General features: G+C 40.8%; 1 protein-coding gene across 1 annotated transcript in view; it reads right to left on the minus strand.

The window, feature by feature from the left end:
* Positions 1–17574, minus strand: part of GSTCD (glutathione S-transferase C-terminal domain containing) — a 991325-nt gene that overhangs the window by 754189 nt on the left and 219562 nt on the right. Inside the window, exon 3 of the mRNA XM_086962035.1 lies at positions 2383–2823. Coding sequence (XP_086818161.1) covers positions 2383–2823 — 441 coding nt within the window. The remainder of the gene's footprint in view (positions 1–2382; positions 2824–17574) is intronic.

A 17574-nucleotide genomic window follows, 5' to 3' on the forward strand; every position in this document is an offset into this window, starting at 1 on the left:
GCTAAGAATCTGATTACTCTGTTCTGGAAATAACATGAGACACCAGCAGCAACACTATGGTTGCATCACCTGTGCCCTACAATAGCATTAGAGAAACTGACACACAACATTCAACGCTTCAATAAATAATTTGATGGAATCTGTTCCCCAGCAGTTCAGTACCAGCACCGTGTACACACTAGGCCTAGCCAAAGTTTTTTGAAATGGGTTTATTTGATATTGAGTGGGCTTCTTCACATGGAACCTCAGCATAAAGCGAAGCGATGGGAGAAGCAAAGACCCCAAAGCTGTTTCTATCTCGGTGGAGGAGCCCAGGAATGGGAGTGAGGGGAAAGCGGGGGAATTAGAGGTAGGAAGTTGAGTACACTTTGTGTTTTAAGGCAAATATTTAGTTTTTTTAGTCCTGATTTCTGTCCTCAAGGTACCAGCTGTAGCAAGCAGGTTGGTTTTACAAACAGAGACTTCTGGGAATAGAGTGGACAGATGCATTAAGGGTATTTCTTTAGATATTAGTAGTCATGAATTTCTAGCTTCATATAATGCTACATAATGTGGGGGCACCACCTCTCTATGTATGCCTATGTATACTAACAAAGTTATAGGAAACTGAATACAATTTGTTATATGGTGGAGGTTAGTAAGACTGTAGGAGAGATGTGGGTAAGGGGCAAGTAAATAACAAATGTTGTATTGTACAACAATCAGGTTGCATAACACTTGGAAACATGCATAAACTTTGCCAATGGATGTAACCAGGAAGGCTCAACTGGACATTCATAAACGTATACATTTCTAATATGTTTTTTCTCAAGCAGCAGGTGGACATTTTAGGTTGGACGGGGGACAAGCGTTTGAGCCCACCGACAGAGGAGTGCTCATCCAATCTAGAGATCACCACCGGCTTGCGAGGGGGATCAATTTTTGAAAGGGCTTCTCTCAGGGTGCAATACTGCAATGCCAGCTGCAATGTCAAAGTGGCCAACAGCACTTTTTAATAAACATCACAAAGAAAACCCTAAAGCAAGGACTGTTTTTAAGATACAAAGTCAATGACCCTGGTACAATGGGACTTTTTTCTCTGCGTAGCAGGGCCACTGATCATTGTTCGATCTAGCCTTCAATACAGCGAAAGCTATCGGATTGTGAACGACCTATTGTAAATATACAGTGAGTTTACAGCCTGCCCACTTCTAAGCATTGGTTGGCTTTATTCTCACTCTTATTTGCTTGATTCCTATTCGATGGCCTGCCCTACTTTTGTTGTGTTTGTTCCTACCCTGGAGCAGAGCCTCTTTTTGATCCTTTTGATCGGCTGACTTGCATCCTCCCACTGCTCCTATTTAGGGAACTACTTTTTTATTTCATTCAACACTGTGTGTTGAATGTGCTTTCTAGCTCTCTCCTGCATTTGGTGCTTTCCACCCTCAAAATACCTCCTCCCCCTGTGCTGTTCATCAGCACAACATTATCTGTAAAAGCACAGCAACAAGGATAATTTTGCAGGGTATGGCTGAAGTGCAGACTTTAACAGTTGTTTTCGATTTAGCTCCTGCATTCCACATAATGCATAAATTAGGGGAAGGGTCATCTGATGCGTTCACTCAACTAGCGTCTGAGACAGTAGGTGTACTTAGCATGACACTTCTGGAAGACCACAACTCCACTCCCTGGCCTACTACACCAGACTAAAAATGGCTTACTCTTGCAGACTGTAAATTAGGCAATGGCAAGCATTTCTCTTTACATTCGGAAACGTCCTTATTTTTGAAAACTTGGTTCAGAGTTTCCGAAGTGAAAAGTATATGAAAAATAAACTATGCTTTTTATATAGATTGAAAACATTGAATTTAATGTTCAGTTGTGAGATACCTTACGCTATTGGTTTGCTCTTCCTCCAATATTTAGATTTTTCTTTTCTTTTTTTTTTTTAAACAATACTTAGCAGACAAACCTTGGCAAAGCCAACAACTTGACGCTTGCGTTATAAAGGCCAGACCCATTGTCTTTCTCCATACTTTTTCTTTTGGTGGATCGGCTGCTAGGTCAGGGTTCCAAAAGCAGATCCAGCTCAGGCCCTGCTATCAGAAATCTAGTGGTTCCCAAGTCTCAGGGTAGCTGCAGATTCGGCGCAGAAGGAGTGCCGCTGATTTCGTACGAGGCTCCCAATCTTTCAAACCCCAAACATATCCCTTAGTTTGAGCCTATAGCATCCCGTGTGATATAGTATGTGAACAATACAAATCTTTGCAGGACACTTCTGTTTCACTGAGTTTAAAACCTTAGTTTCCAAATTAATATTTTTTATATTACATTACTAGAGCAATCAGTCAACCGAACATCAAAGCATGCATCGCTCGAAAAACATCCATGAAGAAATCTTACCAAGAAATGATGAATACAGGGTAAGAGGACAACATCAGTGAGTGTGAAATACAGCCCTTCGGCAAACACGTGTTCCAGTCGTGGGAGATCAGACAATTTTGCTTTCCTGATGTGGGAAGGCTCCCTGCTGGACTCCAGGGGTGCTTCCTGGTTTGTTAGTTTTGAGAGGGCAGCACTCAGCTCCAGGCTGGCACCAAAAAGGTCCTGGTTGTCACCTTGTGCTTCGCCTTTCGATCCCACACTTTGTGCCCCGGTAGTCCCACTCTTCTCCTGCTGCTTAAGTTTCTGACGACGTATTTTGTCATCATTGTGCACGCGGACAGGTTCTCCCAGTTTCTTCTCGAGCTTCAATATTTCCAGAGGAATGGCGGATTCTTCCTTGAGATAGTGCTCCACTGCCTTTGGGATGCTGATCTCACAAAGTCTGGTCCACTGGCTGACCTGGCAGACAAACAAGAGAGCATTAATAGATCAGGGATCACAGCTCAAAGATAGAGCTAACAAGGTTCTCAAAGCAGAGGATAGATTTCCACCTAGTCAGTGTTTCATCGACAGAGCTTGTATTTTTATAGCTTGGCAAAAGTGAAAAATCAGCAAACGCCAGACTTTGATCCCTCATTAAATATAAGCTTAAAACAGCAAATCCAAAAAGAAATTACTTTCAAATATCTAGATTGTTTCTAAATCAAACGGAGGCAGATTGTGTTTTATTGTAAAAAAAACAATTACAGATGATTGTACACTTGTTCTTATTTAAGTATACACTCCTGGCTCTAAGAGAATCTCCCAAAAATACATTAACAAATTGCTGGCATTTTTCTCTAATGAAAGTGGCAACTTTAAAATGCAGACAGAGACCACAATGCAGTCCTAGTAGGCAGACAGTTGCCCACAACGCTCTTAGAACCATGCACTTATAGGTATTAAAAAGACTTCCATCTTTTCGTATTTATGTGAAGGAATATTATTTAATTTCCCTCTCCTATTTCATTGCTCTGTAAAAACGTGGCCAAAACGAAATAGTTTTTGCAAATTTGGTTTGTATTTCTCCGAGAAAAATAAATAAGCAGAATAGCATCATCTTCATTGTAATTGTGAAAATAAAAAGTCTGAAGTGCTTCTGTTCCACGAAAAATCTCCACTGTGGCATAGATGGAGAACAGAGAGATATGGGACTTCTAGACATGGCCCTTTTCATAGTTAGATGCCAGATCTTCTGCAACAACAACAAACAAAAGATGTCGCTGGCTGGCACAGTTCATGCAACAGTTATTGAGCCACTACTCAGGCCCCATAGTACCAAATGTACGCAGACTTGTGAAGATCTGGGCTATGTTAACAGTTGTTTTAAAAATACACACATCAAAATAATTTGTTGGTTAAGTATATTTGTGTGCCTGTGATAAAAAGATGATTTCGTGGGCACCTCTGATGAATTCATTGTTCATTTTTAAAATTAATTTCATATCATTTTTCAAACGTATTCCATTTAGTTTGCATTTACATAATTACTCGACTCGGATAGATTAATTCCATCGAATTTTTTTTGCCCTCCAACACGTGGTTCACTGTACTAGTTCCTAAGGCTAACTGTTGTGATCACGACAATATAATAAGTTAGAGTTGGTAAAATTAGGGTTTATTCACAAGATGAAATCAGAATATTAAAACCCACAAGAAGAGACAACAGAAAGCGATGCTGTCGTGTCCAGTAATCAGAACATAATGACACGACAGCACGCATCAGTAATAAAATACAGAACACTTAGTATGTCAGGGAAGAATGGCAAAGTAATTAAAGCAACAGATACAACATCTCCCTTCCATAAAAAAAAGAAATAAAACAAAAATAAACATGTATATACATTAATACAAACAATAATCCTTAAACTTTGCAGGAATAACAATATTTCTATTTCCATCTGTAAGATTCAGATTTGATCTAGAATTGGAGAAAACATTAGTATCTTCTCTCAAACTTACAGAATCTCCATTTACTGATTCATTAGGTAAATCACTATTTTCCACAATATCATTAGTAAAATCCAAATTTTCATTTAAAACTGAATTACTGTTCTCACCCTTCTCAAAACTGTTACAAGATTGAAAACTGGACTCAACAACATCTGAATTTTGTACTGGTTGTTCCTCATTCATTATGTCTTTATAACACAAAAAAGAAGAATTATCCAAAGAACCTTTTCCAACCACTTTCTTTAAAATAATGTCTTTTTGAAATGGTTCTATCTTTATAATTGCACTTTTGTTCCACCACCCTTTGTTTTTAATCATTACTGATGAATTAGAAACTCTAACGACCTGTTGAGGCAAAGAATACTTAGATTCTCCTTTTATAACTTTTTTAGGTTTTCTAATAATTACCCAATCTCCAGTTTCATACACACAGTTACTTTGAGGAATAATCCTATTTCTTAATTTGTAAATTTTTTCAAAATTTTCTCTAACACATTCATCAACAGATCCCGAAGAAGTTTGCCTTTCCATCTTTTTTAAAGTAGACAAACCGTTTTCAAAAACAGGTTTGATTAAATCATTGGCATCCCTACCCTTCATTAAGAAAAAGGGTGTAAAACCAGTTATTGAATGTGGAGTATTTAAATAACTCCAAACTTTTTCTTTTATATATTTTTTTACATCAATGCCTGATGATAAAGCTGTTTGTATTCCCTCCTCGAACAATTTGTTAGCCCTCTCGACTAGTCCATTTGCAGCTGGAAAATACAAAGGACTTTTTTCATGTTTAATATCATGCTTACTTAAAAAATCAATCATTCTTTTAGAAACAAAATGTGTTCCATTATCTGACACCAATTTTTTGGGAAACCCTTCAACACAAAAAAAAATTCTAAAAAATCTATTACAACTTCTGTACTAGGAAATTTCACAAAAGCATAAGAAACCCATTTCGAATAATAGTCAGTCAAAACTATCAAATATTTCATATCTTCCCCCAAGATATTATATGGACCAGAAAAATATATTGCCAATTTTTCCCATGCTTGATCTGGCAATAAATTAGTTGAAGTAGCAGTTTTTTCACTCTTCCAATGCTTGTCAGATAAAAGGCATTCTGGACATTGGTTAACAAATTGATCTACATAGGAATCCATACTTGGCCACCAATAATATTTTCTTAATATTTTCTTTGTACCAGACATACCAGGATGTCCTGAATGTGCTCTATTTACAAGACCTTCAATCATTGATCTTGGCGGTACAAAAAGACCACATCTAGTGATAATTTCATTTTCCAGACTTAATTCTGATGAAACTTGTTGAAAAGGTACCAAATCCTTTCTAAGATTTCTTAAAGGAGGCCATGCATTTCTGATAAATTCTTTTACCTTATTAAGAGTTTCATCATTCTTGTAACCATCCAACCAATCAATTTCAGTAAAACATCCCAAGGCATTATCACAAGCATCTATAGCTGAAACAACCACACATTCATAGTCATTGATATCTGATTTTTCAATTCCATTATCAAGCGGAATCCTTGATAAACAATCCGCCCTAAAGTTTGCTCCACCAGATATATGTTTTACATCAAAATTATATTCCTGCAATTTTGAAATAATTCTGACTAATCTCGAAGTAGCTTGACCAGTTCCATTTCCGTTCCTCAAAAATAAAAGTGGTTTATGATCTGTCAAAAGATCAAAACGACTACCCCATAAGTAACTCCTGAACTTTTCGACAGCCCATGAGCAAGCTAATGCTTCTCGCTCTATTGTGCTACAATTAGATTCAGCTTTGCTTAATGCTCTTGAAATAAAAGCAATTGTATTCTCTTTTCCTTTCACAATCTGTGTTAAAACACCGCCCAGACCTACAGAGCTTGCATCTACAGTGACAATACACTTGACTCCACAAGAATATGGTTTTAAAGCTGGAGCATTCTTAATCATCTCTTTTACTTTTTTAACCCCTTCCATGCTCATGACGAGCTCAGCTCGTCATGATGCACGGTTGAGCTGTGCTGGTGACGAGCTGAGCTCGTCATGAGCAATGGCAATGATCAAAAGTCAGCACAGGAGGAAAAAACACCTAGCAGCCAAGGTGTTAAATGCGTCTTCATGAACAAATGGCCAAACAAATTTCTCATTCTTTCTGGTCAAACATCTGAGTGGTTCAACCACGAATGCATAACCATGCACAAAGCGTGCATAGTACTCACTAAGTCCTAAAAAGGATCTTAGTGAGTCCTTATCAACAGGTGTTGGTGCATGCATAATTGAATCGATAAGATTCTGTTTTGGTTTAATTCCTTCTTTAGTAATTGAGTGCCCTAAATATTCCAATTCTGCGACTAAAAAATTGCACTTATCTTTAGATACAGTCATCCCTCTTTTACTCAAGATGCCTAATACTTTGTCCAGAATTTTATTATGTTCATCTACTCCTTTCCCAAATATGAGAATGTCATCTTGAAACGCCTGCACCCCTTTGATGTCTCCAAACAATGAGTCCATTAGCATCTGAAATACACTAGCTGCAGAAGCTAATCCAAATGGGAGTCTCATATATTTGAAGGCACCAAAGGGAGTTACAAACGTAGTAAGATCCTGTGACTTATCTGACAAAACAACCTGATGATAGGCTGACTTTAAGTCAATAAGCGAAAAATGTGTTGAATCACCTATAGCCATCAGCATCTCCTGAATAAGAGACAATGGGTGGCAATCCACCAAAATGTTCTTATTCAGTGAGCGCAAATCAGCACACATGCGCAACTTTCCATTTTTCCTTTTAGCCAAAATGACGGCTAAAACCCACTCTGATGAGTTTGTAGGTTTAATTACTCCATCTTTACACAAACTATCCAAATGTTCCTTCAACTCTTGTCTCACGCTCAATGGTACATTTCTGATCGTGTGTATCACAGGTGATGCATCTTTCTTTAATTTAATTTCATGCTCAACACCCTTCACACAACCAATTCTATCCTCAAAAATGTCCTTATATTTCTTTAAAATAGAATCTAAATCATTTGAATTTAAAGAGTCATTGCAAACATCTATTGAAGCAATAGGAATATCACCAAGAATTATGGGTGTATCGCTTCCAGGTTTCAACATGATACCCATTTTACCTAAATCACGCCAACCAATAATATCTCTTCCTTTCTTAGCTACATATACTTTCGTTGGTATTTTCCTTCCTAAAAGCTCCACTAAACCAGTAAAATAACCCAACATGTCAATAAGATGTCCACCAAAAGCTTTTGGATTTACATCCGCAACCAAAAGCTAATTCGGAAAAAATTATTACCATAAGTTGTTTCATCTAAAATGGTTATTGGCGATCCAGAATCTGCCATTACTTCCAATTTAACACCTTCAATCACAGCTTCACCTAAAGGTGCTTTAAAAGTAATATCAGAATCAATTATATTTACATTTATGACAAGATTACTAATTTCATCCTCCATGTCATATATTACATTTACACTAGTTTGCGAAACATTTCTATTCTTAAAAATGGTTTTACATGCACTTTCTAAATGTCCAATTTTTTTTACACTTAGAACATTTTTTTCCTTGTGCAGGACAATTTGGATTATTTCCAATGTGACTCTTTGACCCACAACGATAACATACTAGGTTTTTTTTAACTGAAAAATGTCCTTTTTCTCTTTTATTGTCTTGTACTCTAGTCTTATTGGTAACTGAACATATAGCTTCTGAATTATCTGATCCGAATATAACTTTCGTAGAAACTGAAGATCTTTCAATTCCGACTGCAATGTCAATTACCTCACTCAATGTTGGAATCCTGCATGCTAGGAGACGTTCTTGTACTTTTTTTGAGAAACAATGAAATACCAATTGGTCTCTTAAATAAATATCCAGCATGTCTCCAAAATCACACTTGGATGCTAGAATGCGTAAATTTGATACATAGTCTTCAATACTTTCTTCTGCTAACTGTTTTCTTTTATTAAAACTGTGCCTCTCCACCATAATGTTAGGCTGTTCATAAAACCTTTTTTTCCAACCTTTTTACTGCCTCTGTATAATCATCCCAAGGAATGAACTGTCCTGGTGGTGGTTCACTTTCAGGTATGTTGTAAAAAATGTCCCTACCTGCATCTCCTAAAAGACCATATAGAACAGCTTTTTTTTCTTTCCTTAGAATAATCTTTTCCATCTATGGCAATAAGATAGCTTTCAAAAGATGTATGCCACTGCTGCCACCTAACTGGCGGTTTACCTGCATTTTGTAGAAAAGGATTTATTTGATATGGCTGTATTTGGTAAGCCATGGTCAGTTATACGTTAAATGTATTCACTTTTCACTTTTTCAATTTAAAAATATTCCATTTAATACTTGCTCAAAATATTTCATTAAAAAACTTTCAGAAATCCTTAAATTGTGTTCTCCTTTCCTTCCGATTAATTAATAATCAAGAATTACCATATACGATCTTTAGATTTACTCCAAATCTCTCCTCGTTCTATGAACAGCTGCTGCTTCTTTTTTTTAAAAATGTATTTACTTTTTCCACAAAATGGCCGCTGCGTAGGGTCACGTCTATTGACCTTGCGTGATGACACGCTCTTCACGCTTAGCCATCGTCGCCATATTTAAGTTGTAATCACGACAACATAATAAGTTAGAGTTGGTAAAATTAGGGTTTATTCACAAGATGAAATCAGAATATTAAAACCCACAAGAAGAGACAACAGAAAGCGATGCTGTCGTGTCCAGCAATCAGAACATAATGACACGACAGCACGCATCAGTAATAGAATACAGAACACTTAGTATGTCAGGGAAGAATGGCAAAGTAATTAAAGCAACAGATACAACACTAACCTAACTCAACCCATAGAAACAAAAAACATGTGATGCACTCGGTATACTATTATTTTTGTTGCATAGGTCATACAGAACTGCATCTGGGGCGAGTGGTGCCATGTGAGGAGTGCGGGTGCTGGGCTCGATTTTGAAATATCCAGACTTTCATATCTATATTTGTGCTTTTACCTACTCTACCAGCAAATCAGAAGACTTCACTAAATTCAGCAATGTAATATTTTTCTGGCGTGCTGTCGAATGTATTGCTTACTTTGATAAACTAGTCTTTGGCGTTTTTAATACTGGTCCCCAACAATATTTTTAGAAATAAATTACACTCAAACACAATCGCAAATTTCATAAATGGCCACACGAGCAATGTACTGGAAGTAAAAGTACTCAAGTGTAGAACTTCCGTGGCTCTCTACTGTGCAAATACCAGAGACTGGCTGTTGGCCCTTGCAATAATACATCACTACACTGTTAAAATTCAGTGATCAAGGTTAAAAGGCTTTTTATTACACATTAAAACATTGCTTGTGCTATGGTTTAAGAACTAGAGAAAATCCCTGTATACTGTTAATGTTGATCAGAAAGTACTCACATGTATTTTGACTAGAAGATAATAGGGAGGTATGCTAGTATTAATTCACGAGAACGAAAAGGAGTTTGTTAAAGACAGAGACCTCAGTGTCCTCACCCAAGCCTTGGCTGCCACTGTGGATATAGCTGAAACCAATTGGCTGCCTCTAGCTATCCACAGGAGATGCAGCTAAGGCCTTCGACTGTGTAAAGCAGTGGATCTTAATCTGGGGCCTGCAGACCCCTGCGGGTGTGCAACACCTAGTCAGTGGGCTTGCAACAGGCAATATCATTCTTATAAAGTTCCAAAGACCAAAATAGGCAACTAAGGACTTTGGAAGGAACAAATAGGGTTTTTAAAGAAGGAGTATCTTTAGCACCTTTCCAAAAGAAAGGAGCTGATGGGTGACCCCCATAGTACACTATCCCCTGTCTTTTATCTCTGAGGGGGTGTAGGTCCCCCCCAGCCTCGGAGCATGTAAATGATTACTCCACACATGGTGCTTGGTATTACACATCTTTATTCCTCAGCGTGAAACCATTAAATGAACATTGTACATCATGAATTCCATCAACCACACCCAAGCACTTACGTTACTGTTCTACAGAGTGTGTCAGAAACCAAAAGGGTCCTGTCATCCCTAACTCACAAGACACCACCTCTCCCCCTTTGTTAAATAAAAAGTACAAAGAATACATATATACATTATAACTCTTCAATAAGTCGTTTTTGCTAGAATAAATCGTCCAGGTCTTGTCATGTGAGGCTGCAGGGATACAGGAGAAGTGTAACCACAAACTCCAGACAGAATCTGGGATGAGGGAACCAGAGGCACAGGGTGCTAGGAGCCGGGCGCATTCAACGGAAACTGTTCACCACAATAGAGCCTCCCAGTGAGGTGTCGCTAGTGCTAGTGCTAAGCAATTTGTGAGTGCAGGCATCACACAAAAAGTGAAGGATTGGTCTCACACACCACCTGGTGTCATGCTCCATCATTTACCAGTCCTCTCCCTCTAAAAACTTGGTTTGATAGAGGGCGGGCATACAACTGACAACAGGGATGCACTTCTAAACTAAGTGGGGGCCCATAGAAAAAGATAGAGAGGTTAAAAAGCCATTATAGATGTCAAATTGAATTTTAATATTGCTGGCATCTATACGGTAATTAAAACAAAGTGATCAGTGTTATGGGGATATTATTGTCCTCCCACCGATATTAATGGGGTTAAAAACTGTGATAGAGCACTGGACACACAAAACATTATATATTCAGCCACATACAGGAGAAGTGTCCATGACTGGCACTGGTCACAGAGACTCAAGCGCTCAGGATTCTTAGGTGGGGAAGTCCCACTTCTGATATCTGGAGTTTGAGAATGTCGAGGCAGGTGCTTGAAATGAAAAACGTCTTGTGTAATGGACTTTCCAGGATGGTGAGCAGTCACCACGTGTCTTTTACTAGTTACAACCCTCAGTGAGTCAACATCAAAAGGAGCATTAGACTTGCATCTTGGTTTCTATCTGACAAGGACTCCTTCTCTTATTGTAAAGGCAGTGTTCCTTGTGCATTGTGTTTGTCTGCATAGTTATTCATTTTGTATTTGTGACATGAATCTGTTTGACGAAGTTCATCAACATCAATCACTCTTTTACTGGGCCATTGTTGCAACTTGGTTTTCATGGCTCTCCCAAACATCAGGGTTGCAGGACTTTCACCTGCAGTCGAATGGGAAGGTGACCAGTATGCACAAAGAGCAGAATAAAGAAATGATTTGAGATTAAGCTTTTCCAGTGCAGCACGCTGAACAGTCTTTAAGGTTGCTCATAAAACGCTCAACAATGCCATTTGCTTTTGACCAAAGAGGTGTGCTTTTCTGATGCTTGGCGTTCAGATGAGTAAGAAAGTCTTTGAATTCTCAACTGTTGAAAGTTGAGCCATTGTTGGACTTCAAATTTGGAGGAGCGCCCCATGTTGCAAAAATACAATCTAGTCTTTCAATGACTTTTTCTTGAGTTATTGGCGAAAGAGGTAAAACAAGACTTCTCATTAATGACTACCGTAGACGATGTCCTTTGTCAAGGGGTACAAATAAGCCAACCACAATTCTCTCCCACACATGCTTTGGAAGATCAGACATGTTCAATGGATGCTGGGTTGTTTTGGGAGATAAACAGTTGCACAAATGACAGGCCTTTAATTCCCTTTCAACTCTTTTTTAAAGATAAGGAAACACAATTCGGTCTCTGAGAGCTCACTTAGTGGCGGCAATTCCACAAGGTCCTTCATGTGCCACTTTAAAGCCTTGCTTCCTCAGACTCTCCTGTATGACAATTCTCGAACCTCGTTAGTCGATAACTTCTTAGGTAATGGAAAGTTCATCTTTCACGTTTTTGAATTTCTGATATTCATTGTCATTTGTAAGAGGTTGAGTGTGCTGTTTTTAGTATTGTTTGACAATGTCTTTGAGTATTAGCATATTACTGTCTTGCTTGTGGCAGCAATGATTAGTTCCGCTGATATAGTGGCAGGTGTACTGAACTTTACGAAAAGCAGTCAGCAGGGTTTGATCTTTCCCTGGTCGGTGGACAATAGTGTAGTCATATTCATGCAGTTGCAACCCCCACCTCTCAATGGGAGGGGAGATCTTGGCTTTGGGAATGCCAACGATGGTAAGCAATGCTTAATGATCTGTGACAAGAGTGAAATGCTTTCCATATAGAAAGACGTGAAAATGTTCACAAGCCCATACCACAGCTAAACTTTCTTTTTCAGGTTGTGAATAGGCACATTCAGTTTGTGAAAAACTTCTGCTAGCATATGGCACAATATGCCTAAGAGCATTTGTATATCCATGGCGTTCGGCAAGAATCGTGCACAAAACTAGGGGATTGCATCATCACTTTGGTATGCATCTTTGGATCCAAGTATTCAATTTCAGTGGCATTCTCAATTGCCTGTCAAATTTTCTTGATGCTTTGTTCACATTCATGTGACCGTTGAAATTAAGTATTTTGTTTCATTAAGTCTCTTAAGGGAGCACTTTCTGAGGCAATATCACGGATGTACCTAGAACAGTAGCTGGCCATGCCAAGAAAAGAGCGTACCATGGAAACATCTTGTGGGGGTCTGGTGGATGACAACGCCTTTACTTTAGCAGGATCTGGAGCCATTCCCCTATTAGAGAAAATATGGCCAAAGAATTTGAGTTTAGTTTTGTGGAATTCACACTTATCTGCATTCAATGTGAGACCTGCATCAGCAAGTATGGCACACTTGTGTAAGCGCTTAATCACGTTCCTTTTGTGTGGCCTCAAAGACCAATAATTCATCACTGTAATTGAAAGCATGTGTAACAGGCTGTATTATGCGGCAAATTACATCTTGAAACAGTTCTGCAGCTGATGGCACACCAAAACTTTATCTTTTATACCTGAACAAACCAATAACGCTAGAAAACGTAGTAATGTATCTGCAATTTTCTTCTAGTTCCAACTGCTGATATCCTTTGTTCAGATCAAGGCGAGAAAATACTTTGGCACCATTCAGCTGCCTGAACATATCGGCACTGTGTGGACCTGGATGTCGTTCTCTTTCAATAGCCTGGTTAGCTTGATGCATATCAACACAGATGCGTACAGTTCCTTTACTGTCCTTTTTAGGCACTACCAAAATGGGCGAAAACCATGGTGTCGGTACAGTAAATCGCTCAATGATACAAAAGCAATTTGATGAAGTTGCTGAGCAAGAGGATGAATGTTCTTAATAATATGTAGTTGCACTTTCATTGTCTTAAGTTTTGCCAATCCATGAAACAATGATGGAAACTGACTCACTATTAATGGGGAACTCTCAAAGAACATACCAATAGAACGTGGGGTCCGTCAGGGCTGCATGTTGGCCCCCACGCTATTTTCACTCTTTGTAAATGATATCCCCACACATTTGGCAGGCTGTAACAATGATTCCCCCAAATTGAACGGTGAGAGGGTATCCGCGTTACTATTCGCGGACGATACCATATTAATCTCTCAAACCCCTAGAGGTCTTCAGGCACTCTTATCTTCTTTTCAGCAGTATTGTAATAAAAAGGGACTAGGAATAAATGCCAAAAAAACTAAATGCATGGTCCTAAATTCCCATAAATCGAAAAAGGGGAACCTGGTTTTAAATGGCCAAAAATTGGAAATGATTCAGAACTTCTCTTATTTGGGGGTTTCGCTTGATTCTAAATTTTCTTGGAAAACCCAAGTAGAGAAAAGTAAGCTGGTTTTTACGCAGAATACCATACCCATCTTAAAGAAGAATGGTACAAGCTCTAGTAAAGCTGTTTCACCGGCCCTGGAGATATTCAAGTTTAAGGCCCAGTCTGCAGCACTGTATGGGGCTGAAATTTGGGGGCCAATGTCAAAGAATGCCTTCTCAACTATTGAAAATAAATTCCTGAGAAGCCTTGTGAAGATGCCAAATGGCACCCAGGTGGGCAACTAGAGACAAATTTCGAGGGGGGCTGAAAAATATTTCGGGAGGGAGCTAATTCAAACAACCATAGACAAAGTGGCTGTAAGAAGGGGTGAAAACATAACAAAATTCTAATTCACAAGTAAATGGTCTTAATGGTCTTTTAAAGACCTGTTAAGTACTCGGGTGCGGCTGCAATTCGATCGTCGCCAGCCCGCAAAGCTTTGTCAGCCCGGGCTGACACACGCGACGGGGGGGCTGAAGCCCGTGAGCCCAATGGGTGTTGCGCGCCTGATGGCACCCCCTTAGTACCATTAATGTTGGACCTCAATGTCAAAAGAACAGATCATTATACAATCCTACGGCCCTTATCCTTCTGGGTGAGACTCTGGTCTACACCAGAACTCATAGACTATAGGGATGGGCTAACAGAAATAAAGAGCCTGGATGTGCTTAACTCCAATGCCTGGCTCAAACATGTTCGCTTTTGGTTCAGGAAAATTGGTTTGCCCCAGTTTTGGGATGAACCGGGAAATCTACCCCAAAACTCAAACAAATTGGTGAAGACTGCTTTTTGGGGCTACATTGAACACTCCATGACTCCGGAGCATAGAGGTGGAACACCAACAGTTAATTTTTTGATGTTCAAGGATAGTCCCAGTTTTGAGGACTTCCTTGATGAGATTGAACCACCCCTAGCTAAAAGCCTGTTTATGAAACTGAGGTACGGTAATCTCATGACTAACTCAACCCTGGTCGGATGGTCCAGGGCGGGTAATTCAGGCCAAAATGATGTCATGCTAAGCGACCTTTGTACCATGTGCCAGGATAGTTCCAAGGAGGATGATCAGAATATCCTTTTTTTCTGTCCTACCTATGTGACAGCCAGGATGAAATGGATTAAACCTCTGTGTAACCTCCTTGGTGTAAGATCCTGCAAGGAATCCCTGAGAATAATTCAATCAGATACTAGAAGAACAATAGTATTTAGTATCAGTAGATTCCTTCTTTCTATAAATTATGTTCGCGTAAAGAATGGTCTCAAATTGTAAGATTGGAACATTAGGGAATCTATTAGTACCTTAAATCAACTCGTCCTCTTGTTCATGTTTTTAATTAGTACTGCTATTTTACATATCAATTTAGACTTCGGTAGGATGTATTAGAATATCCATGTGTTTTAGGTTTAAAGTATTTTATTCAGCACAACATACATAGACAAACATACATAAGTATGAAGCATCTTGTTAGTGCAGACAAAGCCGCGCCCACCGCGTAGATCTATCAGGTGCAGTTCGTTCGTGGGCCAGTCCACCACGGTAGTGAGTGATATGCATTGTCGCAGTATGAAATGACATTCCCATTGCAAACTCCCCCCCCCCAAAACCCCAACTTCCCAACTCCCAGGTCCCGTCCCCCCTTCCCCTCCCTTCGTCCAGTGCACAGACCCTTTCCAAGTCCTCTACCCAAGTCGCCTCTTGCAGGGGAAGTGAATCTCCCATCAATTCAAGGGGCTGGCGCAGCTGGGACCGTGAGCCGCAAAAGACGGAGGTATTTGGGACAAGTAAGTTCTTTAAATTCTGTGAGCAGCAAGGAGTAAATTGCTCTATATCCCCCGCTAATGTGAGTGACAATTTCTCCATGCCCAGCACGTGCCATAATCTATGGAGCCAGCCTGTGATAGAGGGTGTTGTGGCAGTGCTCCAATGTATCAGGATGTTTTCAACCGCTGATCCTAGTGCGATGGCTATCTGCCTACCCCTGCGTGATCGGAGTGGGTACATCAGTCCATTCGGGAGCCCTAACAGGGTGTACGCGGGAAAGAGTGGCAATTCTATGCTAAAGTGGGAGTCAATTTCGTCTAGCACCTCCTTCCAATAGGGTTCTAGAAGCGGACAGTCCCATAGAATGTGTGTCAGTGTCCCCCGGTGCCCGCACCCTCTCCAACAGGTATCCTCCTTGCTATGGTCCAGTTTGTGAACCAGCTCCGGTGTATAGTACCAATAGGTGGAGACCTTAGTTAGTGTGTCAGTGAGGCCCATGTGGTACGCCGAGTGCCTTTCCCTATAGGATATATGCTCTCACTCTTTATGACTCAGTGTCCTACCCAACTCCCGTTCCCAGCGTTCTCTCCCCGGGTTATAGAGGTGTGTAGAAGGTGGTTGTAGTAGCCTATAGAGATCCGTGATCAATTTCGAGTCTGATGTGCGCGTCAGAAGCCATTTTTCGTACGGGAGGAGTTGTCTATCGGCCGTCTCCCGCACCTGTGGTTGAAGTGCCCAGTGGCGAGCCTGCATATAGCGGTCCCTCTCAGTTTCAGGAAGTGAAAATTCCTGGCGAAATTGCGGGAAGGGGACGACCCCCTCTGGGCCATACATGTGACACAGGGCTCTACACCCCGCCTGTCTCCAGTGTGTGAAGGCTCCTTTTTCCATCCCCGGAGTAAAGTCTGGGTTGTCCACCAACGGTGTGAGTGGTGATGGGAACGAGGTGAGGTTATACGCGAGGTTGGTAGCGTCCCAGACCCGCAAGGGTACCCTTGTGACAAAGGATGCGCACAGATTTTTGGGCCGGTGAGGCCGACGCAGAAATGGGATTTCTTGTAGGGGCCGGCCCGCCACCGCCTGATCCTGGAAGAGCCAGTGCTTATCTGACTCCCACCTACTCCATTCTACCAGATAGGGCAACTGTGCTGCTTGGAAGTACTTACGGAGGTCTGGTATTCCCAGTCCCCCCGCCTCTGGGGCTAACATTGAGAGAGCCCTGCGCATTTTGGGTTTTTTGCCTTGCCAGATAAAGCGCGAGAGGTCCGCCTGTAGTTGCGGGATCCACCCAACTGGTGGCTGGAGCGGCAGGGCCCGGAACAAGTAAAGCACCTGGGGTAGGACCGTCATTTTGACGGCGGCTATCCTGCCTAACCAGGAGAGAGTGCCGCGATTCCATCGCCCCAATTCCTCCCGGATCTTTGTGCCTATTGCAGTGTAGTTAGCCGACACCATGGCCGGTAAGGTGGGGGCCAGCTGGATCCCCAGGTAGGGCACCACCTCTGATGACCAAAGCATGGGGAATTGGTTTTGTAAGTAGGCCCTAGTGGCCACCGATTTCCCCATGTTCATTTTAAAACCTGCGACCGCACCAAAGGAGACCAGCTCCTCGATGCAGGCCGGCAGGGCCGTCCGGGGTTCATCAAACGATAAAATGACATCGTCCGCGTATAGGCTTATAATGTGCGTGAAGCCTCCCAACCGCACCCCCGTCACCGCCGGATTGTCACGCACCCGTTGAGCGAATGGCTCCATATAAAGGGCAAAGAGCAGGGGCGAGAGCG

The sequence above is a fragment of the Lissotriton vulgaris genome, chromosome 3_1, assembly GCF_964263255.1.
Source record: "Lissotriton vulgaris chromosome 3_1, aLisVul1.2, whole genome shotgun sequence".
Lineage (NCBI taxonomy): Eukaryota > Metazoa > Chordata > Amphibia > Caudata > Salamandridae > Lissotriton > Lissotriton vulgaris.